Source organism: Hippichthys cyanospilos, chromosome 12 (assembly GCF_059441005.1).
Source record: "Hippichthys cyanospilos isolate Australia breed blue-spotted pipefish chromosome 12, RoL_Hcya_1.0, whole genome shotgun sequence".
Classification (NCBI taxonomy): Eukaryota; Metazoa; Chordata; class Actinopteri; order Syngnathiformes; family Syngnathidae; genus Hippichthys; species Hippichthys cyanospilos.
The window spans coordinates 9,016,490-9,033,863 of record NC_142380.1 but is presented as its reverse complement, the minus strand read 5'-3'; the positions used below and the strand labels follow the sequence as shown (position 1 = coordinate 9,033,863).

The 17,374-nt window shown below is 40.0% G+C and overlaps 1 protein-coding gene across 3 annotated transcripts in view; it reads left to right on the top strand.

The window, feature by feature from the left end:
* The window catches only part of ephb1 (EPH receptor B1), a 168,569-nt gene that overhangs the window by 91,572 nt on the left and 59,623 nt on the right, over positions 1-17,374 (top strand). For all 3 annotated transcript variants that reach the window (XM_088428902.1, XM_088428903.1, XM_088428901.1), the window contains exon 4: positions 10,594-10,749. In XM_088428902.1, coding sequence (XP_088285028.1) covers positions 10,594-10,749 — 156 coding nt within the window. The remainder of the gene's footprint in view (positions 1-10,593; positions 10,750-17,374) is intronic.

Genomic DNA, 17,374 nt, shown 5'->3' with positions numbered 1-17,374 from the left:
CAGTAGAGAGTGCCCCCTGGTGGTGAGTAAAATAGGTGTTGGAACACCTAATCAATACTTCAATAGAATCTTCTGTCCCCTTTTGTAAACTGTAAACTGTATCCCTAACTCGGGGATAGGCAACTCCAGCCCTGAAGAGCCCCCTAACTGGACTGTGGGATTCAAAGCTTGAGAAAAAAAAAAGGAGCGGCTTATCGTCGGTACTTTGTAGTTCGGTGTCAAGTAGCGTGTTCATCCTTGTTTTTTCCCTTTTTTTCTGATGTGGCCAATCAGCAGGCGTCAGCTTTTAATTGGCATAAGTGAAGTACGGGCAGCGCAAGTGGAGTAGTGCGGTTTGCCGGCCAGGGACTCTGGCGCCGTGGTGTGTCCCCGAATACCAATGACAACATCAAAATGTCTTCTGCCGACTGCTCTCCCAGCAAGCTTCTATCTGCAAGATAGACTGTGTGCACCCCCCGCAAATAACAATGAGTACAACGATAGTACCAACATAACCCTGGCTGATCATGAGCACGTACAACCCAGAGATTATATAGCGCTCCTGATTGTCACCACGCTTGTGTACGCACACACACACACAAACACACACCCCAGCCATGCATCCAATGCCATTGCCGCCTGCCTCTTCAAAAGGCATCGTACGGGCCAAAAAGAAAGACCAGCTGTGACGTTACCATGGCAACTGTCTGCCCGCGGGGCGTTTGCTGTCTGCTAAATGGTGTCCTGGTTTGGTGAACACACACGCTGACGCGCACGTATCTTAATTTCTGAAGGTGTGTCTTAAGTGCCCAGCGGACACCCCGCTTGATCTTCATTAACAGAAGATTAGCGATCCATTTTCACAATCTCAAAATGTCTTTAGTGGACATGCTACAATAGAAAAGTTGGATGGGAGAGAATATTTAGGCTTGCTGCAAAAATAAAGAAATAAAAAAAAAATAACAATAATTTTCAGGCCAAAAACATGAAAAAAAATAACATATGCCAATGCTTACTTTTTTCTTCTCTTTCTTTCTGTTTCTTTCTATCTTTCTTTTTTATTTCTTTCTTTTCTTTCTATTTCTTCTCGCTTTGTTTCTTTCTTGACATCTTTTTCTTTCTCCTTCTTTCCATCCTTACTTTCTTTGTTTCTTTCTGTTTTTCTCTTTCATTTTGATTAATTTCTTCTTTTTCTTTCGTTCATGTGTCATTCTATTTCCTCCTTGCTTTCTTTCTTGCTTTCTACCTTTCTTTTTTCTTTCCTTCTTTTCTTTCTATTTTGTTTCTCTTTCTTTCTTTACATCTTTTTCTTTCTCTTTCCTTCCTTCAATCCTTCCTTTTTGTTTCTTTCTGTCTGTCTTTCTTTTTGATTAATTTCTTCTTTTTCTTTCTTCCTTTGTTTCATTCTATTTCTTCCTTGCTTCCTTTCTTTCTTCTTTTGTTTGTTTCTATCATTTCTTTCTTTCTTTCTTTCTTTCTTTCTTTCTTTGTCTCTTTCTTTCTTTTTCACTTTTTCTTTATTTCTTTGCCTGTTTTATTTTTATTTTATTTATTTTATTTATTTTATTTATTTTATTTATTTTATTTTATTTATTTTTTATTTTTATTTTTAACCCGACACATTTTACATCTCCAATTGGTTGTTCCATTTCTGCACTGCCCGCAATTGAATTGAGTCAACCGCTTTGTGCGCGCATGGTTGTTTCAATCAGAGATGAAGTAACAGATATCCAAACATACAGTAACATACATAAGCTGTGTATAATCAAGGATTCCTTCTTATCTGCCCATTTTTTCTCATTTGCTGCCTGGTGCTTCCAATATAGCTCCTCTTTTATGATCCAAGAAAAGCCAGTAATACACTTGAGTACAGTCTGAAGCCTAATTGGACAATAGCTCGCTGTTCTCAAAGGATTTAGCTATGTTCCTGCAGCTTGAGATATCGCCATATTACAAGATGTAAGCTATCTTAAAATTGCCGCTGTTTGGGGAGGAGAACGGAGGAACACAACGAGCCGCTCTGCGCGCATCTGTCGTGCTTGCGCGCGGACGAGGGGTCGTGACACGGCCAGAATGGATGGAAGATTAATGATCGGGGGGAGTGTTCTGTGGGAGGAACCCTTGAGCAGTGCCGCAGAAAAGAAGATGGACTACTTTGGGTGCTCTTTCAATCATCCTTTTATTCCTGATAAAATCTCTCAGGGCTGCCTTCCTCCTTTCTTTGCGTTTTTTAGCTCCGCGAGAGATTAGAAGGTGATGACTGAGAAAAGAAGAGACTGATGCTGACCAGACTTGCCAAAATGATGACAACTCGGCCTGTTGCGGTCACACATTCTTCCTGACTATACGTCCGCTTCAAGAAAGCTGGTCAAAATATCGTCGGCGCTCGGATTTTTAGCTATTTTATGTTTTTCACATTATGTTGTTACTTATTTATTTTTATGTTATTATTTTGTAGTAGTTAGAATTATACTATATTTATTTAATTAGTTTGATAGTTTATTTTATATATTTATTTTATATTTTTGTTTTTATTTGCAAGCAACATTTGTTTTTCATTAAACAATAATAATCTAACATTGGCAATTTTTTTTAGTTATTGATGCTTAATGCATCAATTGGTTTTATTTTCTGCTTGAGTTTGAAATGTTTAACTGCATTGAATGCACCACGCATCTCATCTTCACATTAACGTCTAGAGATTTGTTCCGTATCATACAATGGTAGTGTAAGTGTCGAGCGGTTTCTTAGCATCTATAATCAGCAATTGAATATAATTGTTTAATGGCATTGTGTTGATAGCTGTGTAATTTAACGAGTCACGAGGACGAGTTAATGTCATCAGAACGCAAGCACCCCTTCAAGGAAGAATTTCAGCTTCCTACGTCGTTATTATTCAAGGAGTTCAAGGAATTCTTCTTTTACCCCTAAAATCATCCCATATATATGACCCAAAGGGATTTTTTTTCCACTCTTAATGCTGCCTACCATCATTTATATCTTTTTGCTATTTTTTTAAACAGCATTACAGGCCATGTCAAAAATGTTTTTTTTAGAATACAGTGTGAGCTGCTAAAATGTGGTTTCCAGGCCGCAAGTAAAAAATGTCCTTCATCTATCATTGCAATGCGATACTGCTTTTTTATACTGCTTTTTTTCCAAGGCTTGGGATTGTATGAGATGTTCCTAGCTTTGTAAGCTGAAGTATCCTTAACAACTACCTTTTGACCCACGTAAGCAATTAATTCGACATGTTTTTTGAACATCACCCTTAAAAGGCAGTTTGCACCCTACTTGAAACGGCCTGCGGGCTTGTTGTTTGGTTTCTGACAACCCTTTGTTTCGAAACTGGCCTTTGTTTCAAAGAGAGGTTTTGTGCCGTTCAATGACCTTGAAGAGAAAATGAACACCTGGGCTGGAGAAGCATCTCATTACGTGGATGCTGGCAGGAAAATCGGCAGTGACAGATGAAGAGGAAGACTGAATAACAATAAGCTCCACCACTGGTTGGGCTTCTGTTTTAGGATAGCTGCAGCCTTGTGAATTTGAGTTCCCCCACCTCCCCTGCTTGACTAAAAAACTGCAAAAAAATTGGTGGTCAGATTTCGGCATGTGCACCCTCCTGTGGTTTGACCAGTTGAGTTGTCTGGTCTAGTGACAAAGTAACACAAAGTCAACTCGGGGTCAACTAGGGTCTTAACCTAATCATAAGCATGTCTGTATGAGTGTGTATGAATAAGGGGGTCTATGTGTGACTGCAAATCCTTTAAAGACTATCATCCATGCCATGTGATAAATGAGGGTCGGGGTTAAGGGTGTACCGAGGGGCAGGAGTTGCATTTAGGGGTCAGTGACGCTTACTCACAAATCTTGCCCCTTTGTATGTCATGCACATTTTATTAAGCCTTGAGACGTGCCACGGTTGGGCTTTGAAAGCAATTCAAAAAGCCGCACACGTCTTATTAACTTCAAAGGAGGGTTCGTTGACTCAACTCTGCAATAAGCGAATCAACGTTTTCATTGTTTAGAAGTAATTATCAGTGAGAGCCAGTGTTCAAGCCTTGATTTTTTTATTTTTTTATTTTTAATAGAGATCAATGAAATGTAAAACACCAACAGCCAGAGTAAGGTTTAATCTATGGCTGAAATGGCATTTTTTTTTTATGTCCTAGTTACCCAATTAGTGTAAACATCAGATAAAATATGTCAAACCTTTCGCAGCAACAATTCTAAATGCTATACCTGATAGTCAGACAACAATACATCCAATGTCAAAGTAAACTTTTACCATATAATCTAAGGACATGAATGCCTTGGAAGGCTTATTTCGAGATTGTTCCTGGCAGTGTATCAATGACAGCTTGACTACTCTTTCTACTTCCACTGTTGCTCCTGATAGAAACAACGCAACCTTGTCTTGTGATCATGTTCAATGGCCAATTCAAGGCGCAAAAAAAAACTTATTTTGCTGACAGTGACAATGTCATACGACCCCTGTTGTCATTGTTTAGTGGGGGCTCCAGCTTCATTTTGACTGTGAAGCACTGTTCCAGTTTAACCCTTGCCCTTGATCTGTTCATCAAAGGCATTTCACATCAAAGCATTAAAAGAAAGTACTAAGAGCTGAAATTTTACCCAGATAGTTTTGTCCAAATATTCAATATTCAATTTGTATTTTCCATAGAATGCCAATGATGCCCGAGTTGAATGTTCTGCCAATTTTCTGGCTTTTCTAAATATTTTTGTAACATTGCACAAGTCAGTAATGACCTTTGTGAGTACAATGTTTTTTCTTTAAGTTGACAAAACATTAACGATAAGGCCTTGGAGTTTCCTTAGTTTGGCCGTAATAATTTAAAGCTCTGCTACAGCCACAAATCGGTTGAGGGCGAACCGTAACCTTGATTGCGCTATATCGGAAAGCCATTTCCAAAGCCATCTTGTTCATAATCCCTTTCACACGCTACCTCCGACTCCCTACTGCAATTTTTCATTTTTTTCCTCCATGCAGCCGCTTATTCTTCTATGACAGCCTAATGTAATTCTTCTTCTGCTTGACCTATAAATCCCACATCTCCAATTAATTCTAATTCTTACGGCCGGTGCGCGTTTTGCGACGGCACATTGCGAACGCATGCGGGCAATGTGACGTGGTGCCAAGCGTGCCTCCATGTATGATGCATGGGCCGCAGTATGCACTTCATTATACGCTCTGCAAGAATGTGGCCCGCCCTACCTATGAAACCTAACTCCAAGCTTCTCTCATCACTTATCATAGCATCCCGCTGTCTGGCATAGCTAATGTTGTTATGTAGAACGCATGCAGGCAAATGAATATCATTGTGAAGAGGAAAAGGCGAGCAGGTCGCGTTTTGGCTTCTCGTGCTGAATGACTGACAGTTCAGATATCAGTGACACATCACACCTGCTCAGCTTGGTGTGAGGAATGACCTCAGGTCATCGCGGTTAGCTTGCAAGCATGTCTCCGCAACTGCCATGGTTGTTTCTGCTCAGTGATTGATACGCTCACGTAAAAACAAGGAGGAATAATGGTAATGGAATGCCTTTTCCAGGTCTTTCAAATGTGACAGAAAATCAGTATTGTCTACGATCTTTTGGAAAAGTCACTGGAATACTGTGTGGATAGGTAATATTTAGGTCCCTCTCTCACATAGCAGATGTTGCATTCTCATCATGGTTGCAAATGTTCAACTGCAATGTTTTGTTGCAATATGTTTTTGACAAGAATAATTATTGTAACTGGTGGAGAACTTTTGGAGAACATTTGGTGAAGGTTTGTGCGAACCTAGATGAACTACTGGTGTGAAAAAGAACAAGTGCTAGTTCCTTCGTTGAATAGTGGTTTTTGGATGCATAAAACGCACTGAATTATATTAGACGATAAGGTAAAATCCTTCAACAGTGCATCCTATCCCGCTGAGGGGCAAAAGCTGGTGAGTATCCGGGAAGTTAGCTACTTTTTTCATCTCCTCAGGATTCGTTTAAGGTCAACAAAAGGTTATCAGAGGGTTTCCAGACATTGCTCTTGTTGTAAGGACATTTTGAACGTCTTTGAACATCTCCAAAATTTCCTTGCGGCCTGGCAACCTTTCACGACCTTAAATGATCACTGAAGTTGATCGCCTGAGACTAGAGCACTCACTAGAGCACTCAACCAGATTCTGAAATATTCTGTTAACGAACAAAATGACAGGAAATTCTCGGTTGGACACGGAGAGGTTTTTAACGTAGAAGTCTGAGCTACAATGAGTCGACGTAATCAACGCGTGAGAAAACGTCGGCCGGGAAACGATTGCAATAAGTGTACGATCAACCCCTGTTGATGCGGGTAAAGAACAAGTCAGGTCAACCTAACAAAGATGTGAACCTGTCAATCAATGGGAAGTCAAGAAAACATTAGCTCGCCATTGGGACAGAGCAAAAATGTGTGAGGCTGGAGGATCTCTGCGGAGACCACTTGAAAGCCAGGAATGTTGTGTTCCTGGATGCAGCCGGTTCAATTGTAGGTTATTTTCCCACAGGGGACACTAATTGCTTGTTGAGCTAATGTTCCATCCTCCTCCCGGTACCGGAAACCCAACACAGCCGCTGAGTGACGGGTCTGTGTGCAACAAGAACCCTTGGCCTCTCCTGCTCCAAATATTCCAAAATCAGATCAAAATCATGTTGGACCACTTCCAAATTAACCCATTGACTGCCATTTGTGGCTACACACTTCTAAGATCCATTCGAACCGGGCAGGGCCAACAAATGGTTCACATTGCCTCATTAGACCTGATCTGGATTTGCTAACATATCGCTTTCTTATTCCCTGTCTTGTTCTGTGAAGCAGATCAGTACACTCAGGACTGGAACTCTCAAATACTTTTTAAAATCCATTATTCTAGGAATTACTCCAGTGAATATTTTGATAGGGATGTATTTCGTATGAAAGCTTGATTACTGTTGCTTTTTTTACATTGTTTAGTCATCAAAATGGCTCAACACACAATCATAAAAAAATATCACACAAAAACGGTTGTTGTACCTACCTACCTTCATTTTCAACAGATTCAGTTCCTGGTTCACTGAAAAACAAAAATAGGCTGAAAGATTAGAGCAATTTTACATTTAAAAAAAATATCTCAATGATTAGATGGTTATTAAATTAGATGGTTAATTATTAATATATTAACATAGTTGTCCATTATTTTGCCAATTGATTGTCGATTAATTGATTCATTTTGACAGCGAAGAACTATTGCACCGGTTAACTAGCCCAACCACAAACAATCATTAAAAAGCCAGGATCTCTTGCCTCTGATGAGCTCACTCGAACTTTGAGGGGTAGCTCCAATGTCTAAAACTATAGAAAAAAACTAATGTCCACTACAGTGGACCAAATAAATAAGATGCTATCATAAGGACAATAAAATCTCAAGTAAACTCTTTCTTTTCATGACATTTTAAGGAACATTCTAAATCCTACTGACAATCAATGTGCCACGTTATAACCTCGGAGCTGAACGGATGTGGAACCAAAAAGACAGGCAAGTTGGTGAATAAAAACCATACGCCATGCATGGAAAAAGCCACAAAACACAACAGGGTATAAGTTCAACAAAAAGTAAAGCAAAGTACAACCAAAAGAGAGATGTAAAAGCCGTCTAGGCAAAAATAAACACCAACGTGGCTGAGAGGGAGCATAGTCCAGGAGAAAAACGCAGGAGGTGAAAAAGTAGCTACAAAAAGCTTCCACAGAGGGAGAACAGCTAGGGGCCACAAAGTACAACCAAAACTCGACATAGAAATATTAAGAATCTAGGAATGACTGGGACTTGAACACACGGGAGGCAAGGACTAACCCGGCGTCATTCTCCTGCCCTGGCCGCGCTCAAGAAGCTGCCAGATTGCAGGTGCGTGTCAGGTGTGCACCCGGTGACTCCATCCCCTCATCAGGGAGGACGAAGCTTCTAAAACACAACAGAAAGAGAGGTGAAGAGGAGACATGACACAAAGTAGATTGCATAACACACAAAGAGTATGACTTCTTTTCACCTGTGAAGCCCTTTGAGATTTCGGTGATTCAGAGCTATACAAATAAACTTGATTGATTGATTGATTGATTGAAATCTTTTGGAATTTCTCAAAGACGTTTTATCTATTCATGTAATCATATTTTTAGGAACCTCACCTTGTACTCTTGACTATTAGAAAGGATACATTGTGAGAAAAAAAGCTGACGGATAAGATTGAAAGTATTGTTTTTCTTGCAGTAACAAACACCTTTACGTTTTATCATCTGGTGTTTGTCTCTGGGTTATTGCGATTGCAGCTTTTTGTTTCCCCACGTGGCCAGTGTTTAACAGTCTCAATATCTTTGTATTAGAAGAGGCCTCGTGTAAAATCTGTTGTAATTACGTACATACACCTACAAAAACTATGCTGACATTTATATTGCTTTCCCGCAAACGCTGCAAGACTGCACACACAAACACGCGTATCGCTAAGATAGCAGGGGTGCAATCGCGCCATTGCAGTTTGTTTTGCTCCTTGTGAGGCGCGCCTTTAATCTGCCTCACAGCTCCTGGGGTGCTAGTAGAAGCTGTTTGTGGTTGTCGGGGTCTCCTTCCAGGCGTGTGGAATGCCCGTGTGTGTTTGTGTGGCCGTCGGGTCTTGAGCGCTGTTTTTTGCCGAGATCCATCAGTTAGTCGCCGCTGCGTGTGGCAAATGCTTCAAAATATGGACAACGCTCGCTGTTGGGTGTGAGTGGAGACCAGAAGGTTCTTTGGGGCAGTGGTAATCAAGCATGCAAGAAATTTTAAAATCGTCTGAATGGAGTACACTGAAAAAATGGACAGTTATATCCACCTGAGATCCATGTCCAGACTAGTGGACATTAGTTTTTGGTCAATATAATGTGACAGAACTTTGTTACTAGGTTCCATTGTGCTCAACTGAGGAGATATAGAGAATTTCCTATGAAGTGTTTCAGGTCTCGTTTTCTCCAGTGTTGTTTATTAACCCTTGTGCAGTATTTTAACCGATTTTGGGTTATGGTCTTCCACATCATTCTTGTAGCATTTTAGCCAAGGGATGGCACACTCCAGATAGTGTGATAACTAAGTGGTCGCCCTTTGTTAAATTTTGACACCATCTCGGTGAAATTTCAGCTCCCTGGTGTCTTCCTTTAAGGCTTTTTCTTTGATGTTAAATGCCTCTGATGTCAAGATCAAAGGATTGGACAAAAGACTGCAGAGTTAAGGACTTTTAATTTGCTTTTTTATTTTGCTTAGTTTTGCTCTGGTGTCTAATACAAGACGTGTTACTGTTGTGCTGGTGCAGTATTTTAACAGTCTGAGTTTGTCTTGTGCTCTTTATTTTTTTTAATATATATATTGGGGCTGTTCTTATTTTTGAAATACTCTGGTGCGGCTTAAACTTACACTGTTTTTTTTTTTTTTTTGTTGGTGCTGCTTATAATTCGGTGTGTTTTATAGTGATACTTTACAAAGATAATTAGATAAACCAAAAGTTACTACAGTTAAGTCATAATGTTATCTTCTAAAAGTATTTCAAAAAGTTTTTTGTTGTTTTTTAAACTACAAGCTACTTTAAAATAATTCAATATAATTTACATGCCCGTTTTGATCTTAATATTTAGTGAGAGTATAATTTGCCAGCTGTAATCAAGTCCTCACTGTTACAAATGCATGGACCACGAGGAACACTAAGAGTCATGAAATTCATAATCACAAGGTGCCGCAACGTCATTACGTCCTCCAACCTCAGGAAAGGCGGGTGGACCATTAAACATTTATCGCTGTTATTACAGTCGGTAAATCCTTCTGCGCTGCTCCTGTCTCCGCTTTGTTTCTTTTGGGATGCCATGGTAAACAAATGAGGTTATTGCCTCCATCATATCATCCACAATAATCTTTGTCCTCCGTTGTGGCCTTTTGGAATTAAGGGCTAATGCGTTGGTGAAATACACCACAGCTGAGTGACAGCGGGCCACCGGCGGAACGGACAGTTATAATGTAATAGTCATTGTGCAAACAAAGCAATGTCACTGTGCACACAAATCTGATTAGAACAAAGTGACTTCTTCACTTTGCTTTTTGGCTATAAACGAGATCATTATCTATGAAAATGGAATAAACCTACCTAAAATTGTATCCATTTTAACAATAACAAAAGAAACAAGGCATTTATATATATATATATATATATATATATATATATATATATATATATATATATATATATATATATATATAGATAGATAGATATACACAGTATATACACCCCACACCTTCCCCCAAATGTATGTCTCCGCACAGCTCTCTCACTCACAGCCGCAAGCACCGCCTGTAGAGCTGTGAAACTGTTGATAAAACAACCGTAAATAATGCCATGACTCTGTCAATGTAGAATGACGAGCAATGGTGTGATTTTAAGCGAAAGTGTCTTTGTTTTTGGCTGAACAAGAACGAGTATTAACAGGTTGTTCTTGTGTTTTTTGGTCCAGTTTTATGGCCAGATAAATCATCGTTGTAGATTAGTGTCTTGTTTCCTACTTTTGTCCCTGACTCAGTCTTTTTCTCTTCCCAGCATGCCCACCAGGTACGTTCAAGTCGACACAGGGTCCCGGTCTGTGTCTCCAGTGCCCGCCGAACAGCCGCTCCACTGCCGAGGCGGCCACCATCTGCGTCTGTCGCAACGGTTACTACCGGGGTGACGCTGATCAGCCAGACCAACCCTGCACCAGTGAGTACATGACATGACATCAATGTTCTGACAGTCTGCCTCCTGGAATAGGGCAGATGCATCAATGCACTTTAGCTTGAACATCAGTGTGACATCACGTCTTAGAAATCCATGTCTTACTCTACCTGACATCGTCCAACCTGGATTCGGTTGAAGTTGGGAAATTGTATAAAATGTTGTAGATGTAAATGTAAAATTATAATTTAGCATTTAAAAAAAAATGAAGTGTATCAGTTTGAACATTAAAAATGCTGTCTTTGCAGTGTTTTCAATTGAATATGGGTTGAGACGGATTTTCAACTTGTTGTATTTTGTTTTCATTTACATTTTATACAATTTCCCAATTTCACCCGAATCCTGTTTGTAAAATTGAGGGGACCCTCCTCATGGTTCAATCTTTTGTGCCAATCAATCTATCTATCTATCTATCTATCTATCTATCTATCTATCTATCTATCTATCTATCTATCTATCTATCTATCTATCTATCTATCTATGTATCTATGTATCTATCTATCTATCTATCTATCCATCCATCCATCCATCCATCCATCCATCCCGTTATTCGGAAATATTGCTATTTTAATCGGTTAAAAAAACATGTACTTAAAGGTTTATTTTATTTTAAAAATTCTGTGCAAAATGTTAAAATGGTAAGACAAGATGTTCAGTTTTAAGATCAACTCTTAACAGCTTACGCAAAAAAGAAAAAAATAGCTATTCCTAGCAAGTACTGTATGTAACTCGCTTGAATGCCAAAAGTCAATGGTACGTAACGATCGTAAACACGTCTTAAAAACCACCCTTCTGGCTTTCTGCCACTTGCAAAATCTTTAGAATTTTCACTATTTAGTGAATTTTCAAAATGTCAACACTTTCCTGCTGTCATTTTTGCCCTGATCTCGATTAAAATTAGTTCTTGGTTTAGATATTGCTGTTGTTTCTTTTTCTTGCCTGTCTTCTGTCATCCCCTCAAGTCCTAATTACTCAGACAGATGCTACCAAGCAACACCGTTCCTATCTGTAGGAAATCCAATAAAGCCTCTCACAGTTGACTTGTTACAATTGAAAAAATTAAAAAACGTCTTCCCACTGTCCCTGTTGCTCTGTTATAGCTGCAAAAATGTATTTACCTCTCTGCTTCTCCTTCCAGAGCAGTTTAATAATATGATTCTGCATTTAGAGTTTTTATTAAACACTCATGGCTAATGGGACTTCTTGTAATTGCTTGTCTGCTAGTGAATCTAATGGGTATGAAAACATGTTTTTCTTTTTTTTTTTTTGTATCTCTTCAAATAAATGCCTGAGGGCAGTTGAGGAGCCCCACTGCAGCACAGCTGTCTGCTTGGCTGTTCCGAGCGCTCCCCAATGAATTGATCCACACCTTTAGGCTCTGGAGCATCTCTCATCATGTCTCACTAGGTCTCTGGTGAATTAGTGCTTGCTCTGTGGAGTTAGCCATCTGCTTGTACCTTGAGGCGCTCAACTCGTCCCTCAAGCCATCTTTCCAAGAGCTCCCAAGTTGACTTTGTTGCATTCAAGTTCAGATTCTAAGTGCCGCTTTCTTTTGCTCGAGTGCATCAAGTCATTTGATCCTAATTACATATTTTAATGTTTAGTAAATGAGTCAAGTACTAAAGTATTTGGTTTAGCGATTACTTTGGGTACTTGGTTTCTACATTCAAAAGTCTTGGCCTTTTTGGTCCTGATCTCCAAAGTTTTTGTTCTTGTCTTGGATCTGAACTCTAAAATGCTTGTTCTTGCCTCCAAAGGTTAAGGTCTTGTCTTGGATCTGACCTCTAAAAGTCTTGGTTATTCCTGGTCTCGATTTCCAAATGTCTTGTCTGCGTCTCAACCTCCAAAAGTCTTGCTCAAGTTTCGGTTTTGACCTTCGACAGTCTTAGTCTTGTTTTGATCACGATGTCCAATAGTCTTGCTCTTATCTTGATCTCAACCTTCAAAAGTCTTTAGTCTTTTATTGATCTTGCTGTCCAAAGAACTTGGTCTTTTCTGGCTCTTTACCTCCACAACTGTTGTTCTTGTATTAGTCACGACCTTTGACAGTTATAGTTTTCTTTTGGCCTCGATGTCTTAAGGTTTTGCTCCTGTCTCAGTCTCAACCTCCAAAAGTCTCTGTTTGATCTCAGTCTCAAACTTTCATTCTTAGTGCTGTTTCTGTCTCGTCTTATTCTCGTTTCCACATCCAAAAATGTTTCTCTTGTTTTGGTCCTGACTTATAAAGGGTTGGTTATATCTCGTATCTGACCAAGTCTTGTCTTGGTCTCAACCTCCAAATGTATTCTTTTGCCTTGTTAAAAGTCGTGTCCCTCAAAAGTCTTGGTCTTGTCTTGGTCTCAACGTCCTCAATTTTTGGTCGTGTCTCACTTCTCTCAAGTCTCCATAATGTATTCACCTTGGCTGGTGTTTTCTTGACCAAAACACCACTAGGTGCTCTCCGTCATGCTTCATGGCTTAGAGACCTAGACAAGCATGGAATGAATTTCTTGTATGTCAAACATTCATCATTCCAACAAAGGCAGTAAAGTCACAACAGCCACTTATCAGACTCGCTCCATCTCTATGCTCAGGCACCCGAAGAACGGTCATGACAGTGCCACGAAATACCTGGATAAAACAGATTGACAGCTTTTTACGTCCTGTGTTGTGCATGATCCCCAAGTGCACCTGATTGAAATTTCACATTATGAAAATGTTCACAGGTTAAATAAAAATCAGAAGCACATTTTATGGTAGCGCTTTTCTGTATTTGGAAAAAGGTATTTAAATGCCAACTGAACCTTTAATCACTAAAATGACATTGCGATCCTTCCTCAAATGTGCTTGAAAGGAATTCTCTTGCAGTGATACCAAGCAGTAGCTTAGCTTGATTCTCTGCCTGGATCTCAGCAGGGGGTAGGCGGTGAGATCATCCTCGTAAGAATATCTTCAATGCAGTCGGGCTTGATAAGAGCAGCAGCGTAGCGTAAATCAGGCCGATCTGTGGCAGCCGAAGCCGGGCGCTTTTTGCAGCCCGGCATCAATGGAGCCGGTCCCTCTGTGCTCCAGATCGCTCTGATTAGCTCGTTGATGGATAGCCCAGCGCCTGGCTCTGTCAGCGGGGAGCTTCATGCCGTCGCCCCCTCCTGTTCTTCCCCCTCTTCGCCCTAGGGATCGGCCAAACTATCTCATCTCTTCACCATCCCAATCTGGCATCTTCTGCTGACTCCAGCCTAGCCCGAAAAGAAGTCTAGCATCTCACAACACGCCCACTTCCTCGCAGCTAACTAACTTGAAAAGACGCTTCCCTGCCTCCCCACGCGTCTGTTTGAGAAAGAGAAAATCGTGCAATCAGTCAACATTCCCGCGGGCCAGTGGATTACAGTTTTGTTTTGTTTCGTTTTTGTCCCCCTCCCTCGGTATGTGTGTATATGTGACAAACTGGGTGCGGAAAGTCAGGCAGCAGAACCAGCCCTGATTGGGCCATGAGGGAGAGTGGATGCAGAAACGAAGCACCATGCTGTGAGGAAGCTTACAAGAAAAAAAAATACATAACTGTTTCAGGCGGTAAAGGCTAATGAGGAGGAAACACGTCGGCTTTGATACTCAAACCTAATCGAATAATATATGTTAAGTTGATCAAGAACTCATTTAATATTCTTTTTGAACTATTGTTTAACTTAAACTTATCCTTATCGTCTGATTTCAACCTGTCAACTACGCTTACCATAAGATGCACCTTTTGACATTGTCAATCAAAAGTGAGTATTAAATTTTTAATGCCGCTGGAGTATTGGACGTCATTTTATTGAACAGGTATTGGGACTGCTTAGTGGTGAGTGTGTGTAGAGTACTCACAGATCACTTACACCCCCATCTCATAGCCACCCACCAAATATTAGTCCTCATAACATGCAGTGTTTGAGTTCTCAGGAACCAATACAAGCCTCAGTGCTCCTTTCGGCTACTCCGGCCGCGATCGGTATCGGCACACAGGGACCTTCTGTTGCTCCCCCAAGCCTGTTTCAACAAGACAAAAACAAACACTTTAAAAGAGCAAAAAACATGAGGCCCCAGCCATTCACAGGGAGGGAAGAACAAACAGGGGTTCATTTTAGACTCAGGAGCACTCTGTATTAGCATCGAGGGAAAGGAACCAGGTTGTTGCCTTTTACAGCCTCTGTCAAGTCTTTTTTTTCACGATGGGGCCAGCTCATAAACCATCTTCATATAAAACATCAATTTCATGGCGACTAATCCTTGTGTTTATGCAAATTTTATTGTTTCCTTTTAACTCATTCGCTGCCATTGACGGCTATATACTGTAATTACCCAAATATAAGACACATTTTATATTCCCCAAAATTGAAGTTCAAACGTATGGGTACGTCCTATAAACTGTCAATTAAAGTTAGATTTTATTTTTTTCCACACCATTCTTGGAAGATTGCTTTGTCAGCCTAATAAGCCGAGTTTTGATCCACAGATGTACATTTTTATACCAGCCATATTGTTGCTTACAATAATTAACGTAATTGGTCAAGCTAGAAGAACATTGACACCAGTTGGCTGTTAGCAGCCATTGCCTGTTGCAGCAAACAGCAACTCGTGTGAGCTGAGGTTGTTACGGCATAAAAGAAGCAAGCATACTGGACCAATGTAAATTTTCAGAACAGAAAGTGGTTTATGCTCGTAAAGTCAAAAAAATTGAGAGCCATGTTTGTGGCATCGACGGTGGAGGAGGTTGATATAAGTAGAGATAAGATATTCACATAAACTCTGATAAGCATTGAGTGATTCCAGCTTTGTGAAGCAGTTACCATGCAAATAATACCCTGGCTGCGTCATACTGGAATTCACACTCATAATTCATGCGAAACCTCATGGGGCGTTGAAATACAGCGGATAGTCATTTCAGAGTCTGCAATTAATCTAATATGCATTTTTGGGAACTTGCCGACTCCCTTGGCGCCTAAAATGCTTGTCTCTTTTTTTTCTGTTGAACAGCACAAAAGTAAATGTTTATAATAGAAAAAACAGTGTGCCTTTAGTGGGTAATCCAATTTCCCGGTTGGAACACAAAATAACATGCGAACTGTAAACCAGCCACTCGCTGCCCTTGAGCATCTGAACTTACTGGTTGCACTGGTCCATCTGATTTTACGATTAAATTAAAGACCCGTTTTAAACACAGCGCGCCTGGACATAATGATATTCCTCCCCTGAAATATTAGATAAATGGAAAAAAAAATGTGTCTCTGAGCGTAAACAATCGTGATTGGCATGGCCAAACGAAGACCAGCTGCGAGCCTGTAAGGAACGTTGCCGACAAATTCGATCCTACGGCCAATTAAAAGCGCCATAGGCTTGCTGTACTAATGGTCTGCAAATGACTGGATAAGTAGTAGTCTCGTGTGATTTCCAATGTCATTCCAGCAGATGTGTTGCTCAGCTGGAGCCAGGACAACAAGGGGGAAGGGCCTTTGTCACCCCTTGAAAGGGATGACATAAGTCACCGTTATTTTTTTTCCAAGGTTTTACGAATCCCACAAACTGTATGAAGACAGAACATAAAAAGCATCATAACTCAGGCGGATCTCCGTTCCCTGTATTGCCGTCGTGACACCGCCTATAGAATTTGCCCTATTGCGGTCCTCCCCATCCCCGAGCCAATTATGGTCCATTTCTCCAGGTATGTGGAGATGTTGTCCTCTCAGCCAGACCATAATAATCACACCAATAGGGTCACGCTCTTCCTGTCACGGGCGCCTCGTTGCTCCAACATTGAGGCGAGGGCCCACTTGGTTGCCACTCGAGTGAGGCCACTCCAGTGACAAGGCTTTTCAGGGACGATGGTTAACTCATTCAGTCCCAAAAAGGATTTTTTTTTTTTTAACTTTGGTATTATATCAGTTTAGTTGTGAAAGTAATTGATTTGTTTAGCAAAAATAATCACTTACCTTAGTATGTATTTACAAATGTAATCAATAACTGTGGTATTTACTTACCAAAAGGAATCTGTTACTTTAATATTTAATTACAAAAGGTCATTCATTTCTTAAGTCCCCAAGTGCCAATAGTAAGCAATTACTGTCGTACTTAATTACAACATAAGCGATTACTCTAGTATTTACTTACCATAAGAAAGAAATAAAACTTCATTACAAAAAGTAATTGATTTATTTAGTACTCAAGTCCCAACAGTAATCAATTTCATATTGTACTTTATTACAAACATAATGGTTTTTTTTAGTATTCACTTACCAAAAGTAATCAATTACTTTAATACTTAATTGCAAAAAGTATTTGTTTTCTTCTTTAAACTATCTTTAAACTCAAGTATCAACAGTAATTGATTACAGATCACTCTACATTCTGTCAGCACTTGATTGTTTTGACTCACTATCTTTACGTATTTTTGGTCTCGTTTTATTGATAACGCCGACATTTATAGACCCGCCTTTCATCAGATGCTTTGGACAAAACAATAAATAAATTCCTGAGATTGAATATCTGGAAACTCAAAATATGTCTTCAGGAGTGAATGATATCACAGAGCGAAAAAGAACGAGTCCCCGCAAAGAATCTACATCATCATTTGAACTCTTAAAGAAGTGAGCGAGCCCCC